Source organism: Ranitomeya imitator, chromosome 2 (assembly GCF_032444005.1).
Source record: "Ranitomeya imitator isolate aRanImi1 chromosome 2, aRanImi1.pri, whole genome shotgun sequence".
Classification (NCBI taxonomy): domain Eukaryota; kingdom Metazoa; phylum Chordata; class Amphibia; order Anura; family Dendrobatidae; genus Ranitomeya; species Ranitomeya imitator.
This window is the reverse complement of record NC_091283.1, coordinates 645,496,494-645,510,750: the sequence shown is the minus strand read 5'-3', so window position 1 is coordinate 645,510,750 and position 14,257 is coordinate 645,496,494. Positions and strand designations below refer to the sequence as shown.

The window sequence follows — 14,257 nt, the reverse complement described above, 5'->3', positions numbered from 1 at the left end:
TGCAGCAAGAAACGCAGTCGTGGCTGGGCACTGTAGATCTTGAGGCAGGCAAGGTAGTGAGTGATAACGGAAGGAATTTCATGGCTGCCATCTCCCTTTCCCAACTGAAACACATTCCTTGCCTGGCTCACACCTTAAACCTGGTGGTGCAGTGCTTCCTGAAAAGTTATCCGGGGTTATCCGACCTGCTCCTCAAAGTGCGTGGACTTTGCGCACATATCCGCCGTTCGCCTGTACACTCCAGCCGTATGCAGACCTATCAGCGTTCTTTGAACCTTCCCCAGCATCGCCTAATCATAGACGTTGCAACAAGGTGGAACTCAACACTGCACATGCTTCAGAGACTGTGCGAACAGAGGCGGGCTGTTATGTTTTTGTGGGAGGATACACATACACGGGCAGGCAGTAGGATGGCAGACATGGAGTTGTCAGGTGTGCAGTGGTCGAAGATTCAAGACATGTGTCAAGTCCTTCAGTGTTTTGAGGAATGCACACGGCTGGTTAGTGCAGACAACGCCATAATAAGCATGAGCATCCCCCTAATGCGTCTGCTGATGCAAAGTTTGACGCACATAAAGGATCAGGCATCTGCACCAGAGGAAGAGGAAAGCCTTGATGACAGTCAGCGATTGTCTGGTCAGGGCAGTGTACATGACGAGGTACCGGGCGAAGAGGAGGTGGAGGATGAGGAGGATGATGGGGATGAGTATATTTTTAATGAGGAAGCTTTCCCGGGGGCACGGGAAATTGGTGGCGTGGCAAGGCCGGGTTCTGGTTTTTTGAGGGACACAAGTGACGTAGATTTGCCTGCAACTGCCCCTCAACCAAGCACAACCGCAGATTTGACAATGGGAACTTTGGCCCACATGGCGGATTATGCCTTGCGTATCCTCAAAAGGGACACACGCATTACAAAAATGATGAACGATGACGATTACTGGTTGGCCTGCCTCCTTGATCCTCGCTATAAAGGCAAATTGCAAAATATTATGCCACATGAGAACTTGGAACTAATATTAGCAACAAAACAATCAACTCTTGTTGACCGTTTGCTTCTGGCATTCCCTGCACACAGCGCCCGTGATCGTTCTCACACGAGCTCCAGGGGCCAGCAGACCAGAGGTGTTAGAGGGGCAGAAATCAGAAGTGGCGTTGGCCAGAGGGGTTTTCTGACCAGGTTGTGGAGTGATTTTTCTATGACCGCAGACAGGACAGGTACTGCAGCATCAATTCAAAGTGACAGGAGACAACATTTGTCCAGTATGGTTACAAACTATTTTTCATCCCTTATCGACGTTCTCCCTCAACCGTCATTCCCATTTGATTACTGGGCATCCAAATTAGACACCTGGCCAGAATTGGCAGAATATGCATTGCAGGAGCTTGCTTGCCCGGCAGCTAGTGTCCTATCAGAAAGAGTATTCAGTGCTGCAGGTTCAATACTAACAGAAAAAAGGACTCGTCTGGCTACCCAAAATGTAGATGATCTAACCTTCATTAAAATGAACCACAACTGGATTTCAAAATCTTTTGCCCCACCCTGCCCGGCTGACACCTAGCTTTCCTATGAAAAGGTCTTGCCTGTGGACTATTCTGAATGACTTTTCCAATCTCGTAATTTTCTTCACCTGATTGTCCAGCATACGACATGTTTCCACCTCACGAAATGGCCAAACTCCCCACAAGGGGTCGTGCTATCGCCACTTTGCGCTTGGACCCTTGAGAGTGCTGTTTGTCTGAAGAGGTGGGTGTGGCCGCTTTTGGTCGACGGCACTGCCACTGGGTCCCTCATAGTACAATAAAGTGTCTCTGGCGGTGGTGGTGCGCACCCAACGTCAGACTCACCGTTGTAATATGAGGGGCCCTGTGCCTGTACCGCCGGCCACAAGCCAGTTCCCCCCCCCCCAGCTCAAACAGTGCTCTACCACTAGCAAAATTATCTCTCACAGCTTCACCAATGTGTAGTCTAGGCGCTGACATCCTTCAATGCCTGGCACTGACAATACCATTGTTTTGACATTTTTGTTATGTTAGGCCTTCGAAGCCTGTCTGCGGTCACTCCTTCCACTAGACTTCCACTGACCAGACCACTGCTGCCCGTGTACCCCTGGAACCAATTTAAAATTGCCTACAGCCATGTGTTAATATTTTAGGCCTTCGATGCCTGTCTGTGGTCACTCCTTCCACTAGGCCTCCACTGACCACACCACTGCTGCCCGTGTACCCCTGGAACCAATTTAAAATTGCCTACAGCCATGTGTGATTATTTTAGGCCTTCGATGCCTGTCTGCGGTCACTCCTTCCACTAGGCCTCCACTGACCACACCACTGCTGCCCGTGTAACCCTGGAACCAATTTAAAATTGCCTACAGCCATGTGTTATTATTTTAGGCCTTCGATGCCTGTCTGTGGTCACTCCTTCCACTAGGCCTCCACTGACCACACCACTGCTGCCCGTGTACCCCTGGAACCAATTTAAAATTGCCTACAGCCATGTGTGATTATTTTAGGCCTTCGATGCCTGTCTGCGGTCACTCCTTCCACTAGGCCTCCACTGACCACACCACTGCTGCCCGTGTAACCCTGGAACCAATTTAAAATTGCCTACAGCCATGTGTTATTATTTTAGGCCTTCGATGCCTGTCTGCGGTCACTCCTTCCACTAGGCCTCCACTGACCACACCACTGCTGCCCGTGTACCCCTGGAACCAATTTAAAATTGCCTACAGCCAGCCCAATTTTTTTATTTTAGGCCTTCGATGCCTGTCTGCGGTCCATTCTTTCAACTACTACTACACTGACCAGGGCACTGCTGCCCAAGTACCCCTGGAACCAATTTAAAATTGCCTACAGCCATGTGTTAATATTTTAGGCCTTCGATGCCTGTCTGTGGTCACTCCTTCCACTAGGCCTCCACTGACCACACCACTGCTGCCCGTGTACCCCTGGAACCAATTTAAAATTGCCTACAGCCATGTGTGATTATTTTAGGCCTTCGATGCCTGTCTGCGGTCACTCCTTCCACTAGGCCTCCACTGACCACACCACTGCTGCCCGTGTACCCCTGGAACCAATTTAAAATTGCCTACAGCCAGCCCAATTTTTTTATTTTAGGCCTTCGATGCCTGTCTGCGGTCCATTCTTTCAACTACTACTACACTGACCAGGGCACTGCTGCCCAAGTACCCCTGGAACCAATTTAAAATTGCCTACAGCCATGTGTTAATATTTTAGGCCTTCGATGCCTGTCTGTGGTCACTCCTTCCACTAGGCCTCCACTGACCACACCACTGCTGCCCGTGTACCCCTGGAACCAATTTAAAATTGCCTACAGCCATGTGTGATTATTTTAGGCCTTCGATGCCTGTCTGCGGTCACTCCTTCCACTAGGCCTCCACTGACCACACCACTGCTGCCCATGTAACCCTGGAACCAATTTAAAATTGCCTACAGCCATGTGTTATTATTTTAGGCCTTCGATGCCTGTCTGCGGTCACTCCTTCCACTAGGCCTCCACTGACCACACCACTGCTGCCCGTGTACCCCTGGAACCAATTTAAAATTGCCTACAGCCAGCCCAATTTTTTTATTTTAGGCCTTCGATGCCTGTCTGCGGTCCATTCTTTCAACTACTACTACACTGACCAGGGCACTGCTGCCCAAGTACCCCTGGAACCAATTTAAAATTGCCTACAGCCATGTGTTAATATTTTAGGCCTTCGATGCCTGTCTGTGGTCACTCCTTCCACTAGGCCTCCACTGACCACACCACTGCTGCCCGTGTACCCCTGGAACCAATTTAAAATTGCCTACAGCCATGTGTGATTATTTTAGGCCTTCGATGCCTGTCTGCGGTCACTCCTTCCACTAGGCCTCCACTGACCACACCACTGCTGCCCGTGTACCCCTGGAACCAATTTAAAATTGCCTACAGCCAGCCCAATTTTTTTATTTTAGGCCTTCGATGCCTGTCTGCGGTCCATTCTTTCAACTACTACTACACTGACCAGGGCACTGCTGCCCAAGTACCCCTGGAACCAATTTAAAATTGCCTACAGCCATGTGTTAATATTTTAGGCCTTCGATGCCTGTCTGTGGTCACTCCTTCCACTAGGCCTCCACTGACCACACCACTGCTGCCCGTGTACCCCTGGAACCAATTTAAAATTGCCTACAGCCATGTGTGATTATTTTAGGCCTTCGATGCCTGTCTGCGGTCACTCCTTCCACTAGGCCTCCACTGACCTGTCTACTGCGGCCCGTGTACCCCTTGAACCAACCTAATAAAATATTTAAAAAATTAATTTGATTATAAAAAATAAGATCGTGTTGAGATCTCAAATGCAGACATTTTAACAATCAAAACAAACACACAACAAATATCTGGAACTGTACTACAAAGGTCCAACAGCTACAATTTCTTTCTCCTGCAAGAAGTTAACTGAAAGTTTTTTGGAGTTGTTAACACAGATATGGCATCCACCGAGTGTTGTCCTGTCGCGTCTCCTTTAAATTATTTCCAATAAGATGTTAAACTATTAATTTAATAAAATCAATAATTAAAAAAATAATTGAGTAAGTCAAAAGCACATTGCAAATAAACATTAATTACAAATCAAGAAGCATGGCGCGTCCGAGGGTGAGTAGATACCGAATAAGAATATAATCACCCTCGGGCGCGCAATGCTTATTTACAACAGCCTTCCTTCCTAAGAATCAGCCCTTCCGTGGTGTAGAGAGAGGTTGTTGTTACACTCCAAGGTGTTCCCCAGGTTGCCTTTCCTGAGCTTCGATCTTCCGGCTCTCGTTTAGTAGCTGTTGGAAACTACGCTGCATTAGGCCTACTAATTGTGTATGGGTGAAACAGTGGCGCATCTGCGGTCCCTCCTTCCACTAGGCCTCCACTGACCTGTCTACTGCGGCCCGTGTACCCCTTGAACCAACCTAATAAAATATTTAAAAAATTAATTTGATTATAAAAAATAAGATCGTGTTGAGATCTCAAATGCAGACATTTTAACAATCAAAACAAACACACAACAAATATCTGGAACTGTACTACAAAGGTCCAACAGCTACAATTTCTTTCTCCTGCAAGAAGTTAACTGAAAGTTTTTTGGAGTTGTTAACACAGATATGGCATCCACCGAGTGTTGTCCTGTCGCGTCTCCTTTAAATTATTTCCAATAAGATGTTAAACTATTAATTTAATAAAATCAATAATTAAAAAAATAATTGAGTAAGTCAAAAGCACATTGCAAATAAACATTAATTACAAATCAAGAAGCATGGCGCGTCCGAGGGTGAGTAGATACCGAATAAGAATATAATCACCCTCGGGCGCGCAATGCTTATTTACAACAGCCTTCCTTCCTAAGAATCAGCCCTTCCGTGGTGTAGAGAGAGGTTGTTGTTACACTCCAAGGTGTTCCCCAGGTTGCCTTTCCTGAGCTTCGATCTTCATGCTCTCGTTTAGTAGGTGTCGGAAAGTAGGCTGCATTAGGCCTAAAAAATGGGGAATGGGGTGGAGAGAGATGGTGTGTTACACTCCAAGGTGTTCTCCAGGTTTCCTCGCCATTGCTTCGATCTTCCGACTCTCGTTTAGTAGTTGTAGAAAACTACACTGCATTAGGCCTACAAAATGGGTATCGGGTGGAGAGAGATGGTGTGTTACACTCCAAGGTGTTCCCCAGGTTTCCTTGCCATTGCTTCGGTCTTCCGACTCTCGTTTAGTAGTTGTAGAAAAGTACACAGCATTAGGCCTACAAAATGGGTATGGGGTGGAGAGAGATGGTGTGTTACACTCCAAGGTGTTCCCCAGGTTGCCTTTCCTGAGCTTCTATCTTCAGGCTCTCATTAAATTGTGGTTAAATGGAACAACTGCATTTGGCGTACTAGTTGGTTTGGGGCCTACTATCGGTGTCTGCCACTCCTTGCTGTTCTCCTGGTTTCCTGTCCTGAAATTCCATTTTCAGCCTCTCGTTAAGTAGTTGTTAATGTTAGACTGCATTTGGCCTACTAGTTGGGTTGGGGCCTACTATCGGTGTCTGCCACTCCTTGCTGTTCTCCTCCACTGAACAAAGCTGTGCCGCCTGTTTACTACGGTTGCCAATTTTGAACTGCATTTCGACTACTTACTGATTTGGCCCTACTCTCTGTGTCAGCCTCTCATTCCAGTTGTCCTCCACTGCAATGCCCCCTGGTTATTCCTGTGTTACCAATTTTGAACTGCATTTAGCCCACTTTATTCTTTGGGCCTATATCTGTGTTTCCACTTCATCGTGCCCATTGCCCAGCCAGTGATAGATGAGTCTGCTGGTACATTGACCCATAACGCAACATTCCCCGTGCACGCTACACAACAACATTGTGACCCTGCTGAAAGTCAGGTTGCTCTTCCCGCATACCATACCACCTTACACGGGGACAAAGAGGAAGGTGCAGATGAAAGTGCAGGTTCCTTCATCAGGTGGGGGGAGGAATACTAGTTGGCGACGTCACTGGCACAGGGCCTCTCATAGTACGCAAAAGTGTTGCTGCCGGTGGGAGGCGCCCCCGCCGTGCAAACACACCGCTGTACTTTGAGGGGCCCTGTGCCAGTGCCAATGCCAACGAGTGGGCCCCCCCTGCTTGCTCAGGATCACAGCACTTGCAAAGTTGAAATACTTACCTCTCCCTGCTCCACTGCCGTGACGTGGTCCAGATTTACTGGGCCCACTAATTACTTGAACCAGCCCTACCCCCCACAACTTTAGCCAAATGACCCCCAATTTCAAATGCCTTCCAATTATTTTAAGGTAAATTACGCTTGACAAGCTTCATTAAGAAGAATGGATGGTTTTGACATTAAAATGGGCACTCTAGGTGTTTTCCTGGCCCCCACTCACTGCCGACTATGCTGCCCCATTGACTTGCATTGGGTTTCGTGTTTCGGTCGATCCCGACTTTACGTCATAATCGGCCGATTTCACTCGACCCGACTTTGGACATAGTCGGGTTTCGCAAAACCCGGCTCGACTCTAAAAAGGTCAAGGTCGCTCAACTCTACTCCTGTGCTACATCCTGGTTTCATTCTACGTATGTCTTTTCCCTCTCCACTCACAGTCATTACTTGTGGGGGGCTATCTATCCTTTGGGGATTTTCTCTGAGGCAAGATAGTTTTCCTATTTCTATCTTTAGAGGTAGTTAATTCTTAGGCTGTGAAGAGGTGCCTAGGGAGTGACAGGAGCATCCCACGGCTACTTCTAGTGTTGTGTTGAGCTTAGGGACTGCGGTCAGTACAGGTACCACCTCCTTCAGAGCTCGTCCCATGTTGCTCCTAAACCACCAGTTCATAACAGATGACACACTGACCAAACACCAATGACACACTGAACAAAAACACTGATAGCATTTGTATCATTTTTTGCGTATGTGAAAAACATTGATGTCTGAATGAGACCTAATAAACAGCTGAATATATCTTAGATATAGTTTAAGGAGTCAGGCACAAGTGATAGCATTGTTTAGAGGCCATAGAGAAGAATGGCTCTGGTAGGTTTGCTGGAAGAAGAAGACTACAGGGTCAGTCAGTTTTGTCAGTTCTGCTTTCAACATGGTATAGCCCTCATAACTAGTCATTATTTTGTGAAGGTCACCAGAATTATGTAATTAGCCGCTGTTTTTTTTTATTGTCAGACATTAGAGTGATTGATTTCATCTCTGAGATGGCTGCATTCAGGAGTACAAGGTTGTAGTCTGATATATGCATTGTTCTCCATTAACATCGCAGATTGTGGAACATGTTATACGTTTTCAATTAAGCTGATTACAGTTTTCTCTTACATTGTAAATTTTGGCAATAAAGTTTTTTTCTATTCTGCTCTATTCTACTTTTTACTAACAAGTGGATTAGCTTGAATTCTGGAATGAGAGTAAAATATGATATTTTGCATTCATAATAATCTTAGATTCCGTCACTGCAGACATAGTCAATTGATGGTAGCAGATCAAGATCAAGGTGATTAGTTAAAGGGGTTGTCCACTACTTGGACAACTCCTTCTTGAAATGTTTTGCCCCCTTAAAATAATAAAGCCTATACTCACCTCAAGTGCCGGCGCCGTTCCCAAGATGTCGACACTTGCTCTCCCCAGGGCTCTCGTGTGGTGTTATGACGTGTGACCCCTGCGCCCAATCAGCTCTGGTGTCACTGGCCACGCCTTTGGACAAATCCATCATGAAGAGGAAGTCTGGGCTGCAGCTGATCCTGGACTTCCTCTTCATATTCGATTTGTCCGAAGGCGGAGATAGTGACGTCAGCACTGATTGAGCGCTGGCCGGTGTCACATGTCACAACACCGCACAAGATCCCGGGGAAGAGCGAGTGTCAACACCGAGGGAATGGCGCCGGCACATGAGGTGAATATAGGTTTTATTATTTTATTGGGGTCAAGCAAGGGGTATGACAAGAAGTTGCCCAAATACTGGACAACTTCTTTAAACAATATAACTATTCATATCAAGACTTGTATTGGTAAATTCAAGGGCTGTTTTTTAGGTTTCGAAAATGGGATGGAGGTAAATATTTTAAGCTTCCATATTTAACCCAATGCAAAGATAATAGTGCTAATATACAATATGCAATAATCCTTAGTTACTAGATGTGGTCCAATATGTCTGGCCAGTTGTTCAGCAAACGTAATAACTAAAATAGATTTAAGTAGGAAACGTTGCCTTTCACTTTTCTCCCTTTATGAAATTTTGCACTTACCAATTGAAAGATGCCTTGAGGTCCCAAAAAAAACATATGTCAAAACAGGAAAGAAGGAGGAATACAGGCCATAACCAACAGGGACTGCAGCAAGCAAGGCAAATGACAATCCTGTAATCACAAGAGACATCAAATAAAAGTATTGTTATTTCTGAGCTTACAGCTTCTATAATCTGTTCACATAGTGTGTTACAATGTACAGTATGTTAGAATTATTGTTGCTATTCTAATACATTACAAACATTCAAATTCAAGACATGCAAATCAATATAATAAACGTTTCAAACCCTCGGTGGTGATGACTAGCCATTTAGGGATTGTCATCATGGCGGCATTCTGTGATATTTAATATCAAAATTGCTATAGCATGTTAATTCAATCAGTGTAATATACAATAATCATATATATCATTGTGAAATTATAACTTTGTTTAAAAAGTTATATTGCACAATGTATGTGTAACACCCCAGGTAACTGGTTGTTACAGTGATGTTGCCTTCCTTTCCGGGAGGGTGATATCACACTTGGAGGCAAGGAGGATTCTCTTTACCAGGTAAGCATCTACATTCAACACATTCTGAATCCAGGCCAGAAAAGGGAGCTCTGAACTTGGATTCAGGGGAGCTCCCCTAACCTCTAGGCATACTGGTTTGGAGGAGGAGCTAGTCAGTCTGTTGGAGGGAGAGATAAGAGAAGGACGTCTGGAACAGACAGAGGGGGCCAAGAAGCCCCTGGAAAAGGAAGAGAGAATCTGAAGGGTTGTATTGTAGTGAGGCTAAAGAGGAAAGGAGCACAGTGGAAGAGAAAGGGGCTCAGAGGGGAACGGCGACCGGACACCCTCAGAGCCAGAGCGCAGAAACCGGGCACCATGAGCACGAGGTCGTGTTGTTCTCCAGGACACGCGACAGAAACGGAGGGCATAGGACTGTACGTTAATTGCCCACTGTACGTTAATTGCCCACACCAATTGAGTCAACTATCAATTCTAAATATTTTTCTATCCACTGGCTAACACGGTACCAAGATATATTTCTTTCCTGTTTCAAGAGGTAGTCACCGGAAATGGTTTTCACTTCACAGGTGTTCCCTCTCAGGTTTAATAAGTTGCATTTCTTTCCTTATAAATGGGGTTGGGATGATCAGTAGTGTTGTGCAGAAGTCTGGTGGATACACAACTGATAGTCCTACTGAATAAACTGTTTGAATTTGTATTATGGCAAGAAAAAAGCAGCTAAGTAAAGAAAAACGAGTGGCCATCATTACTTTAAGAAATGAAGGTCAGTCAGTCTGAAAAATTGGGAAAACTTTGAAAGTGTCCCCAAGTGCAGTGGCAAAAACCATCAAGTGCTACAAAGAAACTGGCTCACATGAGGACCGCCCCAGGAAAGGAAGACTAAGAATCACCTCTGCTTCTGAGGATAAGTTTATCCGAGTCACCAGCCTCAGATATTGCAGGTTAACAACAGCTCAGATTAGAGACCAGGTCAATGCCACACAGAGTTCTAGCAGCAGACACATCTCTGCAACAACTGTTAAGAGGAGACTTTGTGCAGCAGGCCTTCATGGTAAAATAGCTGCTAGGAAACCAATGCTAAGGACAGGCAACAAGCAGAAGAGAATTGTTTGGGCAGAAGAACACAAGGCATGGACATTAGAACAGTGGAAATCTGTGCTTTGGTCTGATGAGTCCAAATTTGAGATCTTTGGTTCCAACCACCGTGTCTTTGTGCGATGCCGAAAAGGTGAACGGATGGACTCAACATGCCTGGTTCCCACCATGAAGCACGGAGGAGGAGGTGTGATGGTGTGGGGGTGCTTTGCTGGTGACACTGTTGGGGATTTAATCAAAATTGAAGGCATACTGAACCAGCATGACTACTTCAGCATCTTGCAGTGGCATGCTACTCCATTTGGTTTGCGTTTAGTTGGACCATCATTTATTTTTCAACAGGACAATGACCCCAAACACACCTCCAGGCTGTGTAAGGGCTATTTGACCAAGAAGGAGAGTGATGGGGTGCTACGCCAGATGACCTGGCCTCCACAGTCACCAGACCTGAATCCAATCGAGAAGGTTTGGGGTGAGCTGGACCACAGAGTGAAGGCAAAAGGGCCAACAAGTGCTAAGCATCTCTGGGAACTCCTTCAAGATTATTGGAAGACTATTCCTGGTGACTACCTTTTGAAGCTCATCAAGAGAATGCAAAGAGTGTGCAAAGCAGTCATCAAAGCAAAAGGTGGCTACTTTGGAGAACCTAGAATATAAGACACATTTTCAGTTGTTTCACACTTTTTTGTTAAGTATATAATTCCACATGTGTTAATTCATAGTTTTGATGCCTTCAATGTGAATGTACAATTTTCATGGTCATGAAAATATAGAAAAATCTTTAAATGAGAAGGTGTGTCCAAACTTTTGGTCTGTACTGTGCATATATATATATATATATAGAGAGAGAGAGAGAGAAAGACTTTATATATGTTTTCACAAATATTTGAGCCCATGGATCCATTATATGTCCATTTTGCAAGCCGTATGACAGACGTCATACGAATGTCAAACGGATGCTTACATGCGAGAAAATCGTATCCTCGCACTGTACACAGATGACATACGGATCACTATTCAGGGAATATTTCTGCGATTCTCATCCATGTAAAACAGACCTTTTTTTTATACGTTTTGTGTGACTCCAGCCTCAGTCAGATGAAATGCACAGTTCTAATGAATTATAATGTGCGTGTATGTCATACACTTGTTCTGATTTGACAGAGAGCTTAACCAATAGATAAGCGGTTTGAGCGATGACGGTTATTGAATGATGAAAAGGGCGTTTGGCAGATTGGGTAAGCTAAGGATCGCTAAAATATAGGGCACCGTTAATATGAAACCACACTAATACAGGATCATATTTGTTGTGAATTCTGTGGCAGAGCTCCCTCCTGTGGTCACAAGTGGTACTTCGGCTGATTCTTTCTGGGAGCTTCCGTTTGTGGAGGAAAGTGGTACTGCGGCTTCTGAGTTTCCTCCCTCAGGTGATCTGGTGAGGTCGTTAGGTGCTACTTCTCTACTTAACTCCACCTAATGCTTTGATCCATGCTTCCTGTCAATGTTCCAGTGTTGGACTTGTTTTTCCCTGGATCATTCCTGTGGCCTGCTGCTCTGCATAGCTAAGTTCTTCTTTGCTATTTGTTTGCTATTTTTTCTGTCCAGCTTGTCTAATTGTTTTGCTGGAAGCTCTGGGACGCAAAGGGTGTACCTCCGTGCCGTTAGTTCAGTACGGAGGGTCTTTTTGCCCCCTTTGTGTGGTTTTCTTTAGGGTTTTGTGTAGACCGCAAAGTTATCTTTCCTATCCTTGCTCTGTTAAGAAATTCGGGCCTCACTTTGCTGAATCTATTTCATCCCTACGTTTGTCTTTTCATCTTAACTCACAGTCATTATATGTGGGGGGCTGCCTTTTCCTTTGGGGTATTTCTCTGAGGCAAGGTAGGCTTATTTTCTATCTTCAGGCTAGTTAGTTTCTCAGGCTGTGCCGAGTTGCATAGGCAGAGTTAGGCGCAATCCACGGCTGCCTCTAGTGTTGTTTTGGAGAGGATTAGGGATTGCGGTCTGCAGAGTTCCCACGTTTCAGAGCTCGTTCTATTATTTTGGGTTATTGTCAGATCACTGTATGTTCTCTGACCGCTATGTCCATTGTGATACTGAATTGCCTATCACAACAGTAATTTCTTAACAGAGCGAGGATAGGAAAGATAACTTTGCGGTCTACACAAAACCCTAAAGAAAACCACGCAAAGGGGGCAAAAAGACCCTCCGTACCGAACTAACGGCACGGAGGTACACCCTTTGCGTCTCAGAGCTTCCAGCAAAACAATTAGACAAGCTGGACAGAAAAAATAGCAAACAAATAGCAAAGAAGAACTTAGCTATGCAGAGCAGCAGGCCACAGGAATGATCCAGGGAAAAACAAGTCCAACACTGGAACATTGACAGGAAGCATGGATCAAAGCATTAGGTGGAGTTAAGTAGAGAAGCACCTAACGACCTCACCAGATCACCTGAGGGAGGAAACTCAGAAGCCGCAGTACCACTTTCCTCCACAAACGGAAGCTCCCAGAGAGAATCAGCCGAAGTACCACTTGTGACCACAGGAGGGAGCTCTGCCACAGAATTCACAACACATATTTGTGCTTTTATATAATTTACACTTAACTATAGGTGCTTCTCAAAAAATTAGAATATCATCAAAAAGTGAATTTATTTCTGTTTTTGAATGCAAAAAGTGAAACTCATATATTATATAGTCATTACAAATAGAGTGATCTATTTAAAGTGTTTATTTCTGTTAACATTGATGATTATGGCTTACAGCCAATGAAAATCCAAAAGTCATTATCTTAGTAAATTATAATAATTGACAAAAAACACCTGCAAAGGCTTTTGAAGTGTTTAAAAAGGTCCGTTAGTCTGTTTCAGTAGGCTCCACAATCATGGGGAAGACTGCTGACTTGGCAGATGTCCAGAAGGCAGTTATTGACACACTCCACAAGGAAGCTAAGCCACAAAAGGTCATTGCTAAAGAAGCTGGCTGTTTACAGAGTGCTGTATCCAAGTATATTAATGGAAAGTTGAGTGGAAAGAAAAAGTGTGGTAGAAAATGGTGCACAAGCAACTGGGATAACCGCAGCCTTGAAAGGATTGTTATGAAAAAGCCATTCAAAAATTTGGGGGAGATTTACAAGGAGTGGACTGCTGTTGGAGTCATTGCTTAAAGTGCCAACACACACAGACGTATCCAGGACATGGGCTACAAGTGTCATATTCCTTGAGTCAACCCACTTATGACCAATAGACAACGCCAGAAGCGTCTTATCTGGGCCAAGGAGAAAAAGAACTGGACTGTTGCTCAGTGGTCCAAAGTGTTGTTTTCAGATGAAAGTAAATGATACATTTAATTTGGAAATCAAGGTCCCAGAGTCTGGAGGAAGAGTGGAGAGGCCACAATCCAAGCTGCTTGATGTCTAGTGTGAAGTTTCCACAATCAGTAATGGTTTGGGGAGTCATGTCAACTGCTGGTGTAGGTCCACTGTGTTTTATCAAGACCAAAGTCAGTGCAGTCGTCTACCAGGAAATTTTAGAGCACTTCATGCTTCCCAATGCTGACAAGCTTTTTGGTGATGGAAATTTCATTCTCTAGCAGGACTTGGCTCCTGTCCACACTGGCAAAAGTACTAGTACCTGGTTTAAAAACAACAGTATCACTGTGCTTGATTGTCCAGCAAACTCGCCAGACCTTAACCCCATAGTGAATTTATGGGGTATTGTCAAGAGGAAGATGAGAGACACCAGACCCATCAATGCAGATGAGCTGAAGGCTGCTATCAAAGCAACCTGGGCTTCCATAACACCTCAGCAGTGCCACAGGCTGATCGCCTCCATGCCACGCCACATTTATGCAGTAATTGCTGCAAAAGGAGCCCCGACCAAGTATTGAGTGCATTTACT

The 14,257-nt window shown here is 45.0% G+C and overlaps 1 protein-coding gene across 1 annotated transcript in view; it reads right to left on the bottom strand.

Annotated features, from left to right (window-relative positions):
- Nucleotides 1-14,257, bottom strand: part of LOC138665400 (pendrin-like) — a 201,085-nt gene that overhangs the window by 121,282 nt on the left and 65,546 nt on the right. Inside the window, exon 4 of the mRNA XM_069752845.1 lies at nucleotides 8,752-8,862. Coding sequence (XP_069608946.1) covers nucleotides 8,752-8,862 — 111 coding nt within the window. The remainder of the gene's footprint in view (nucleotides 1-8,751; nucleotides 8,863-14,257) is intronic.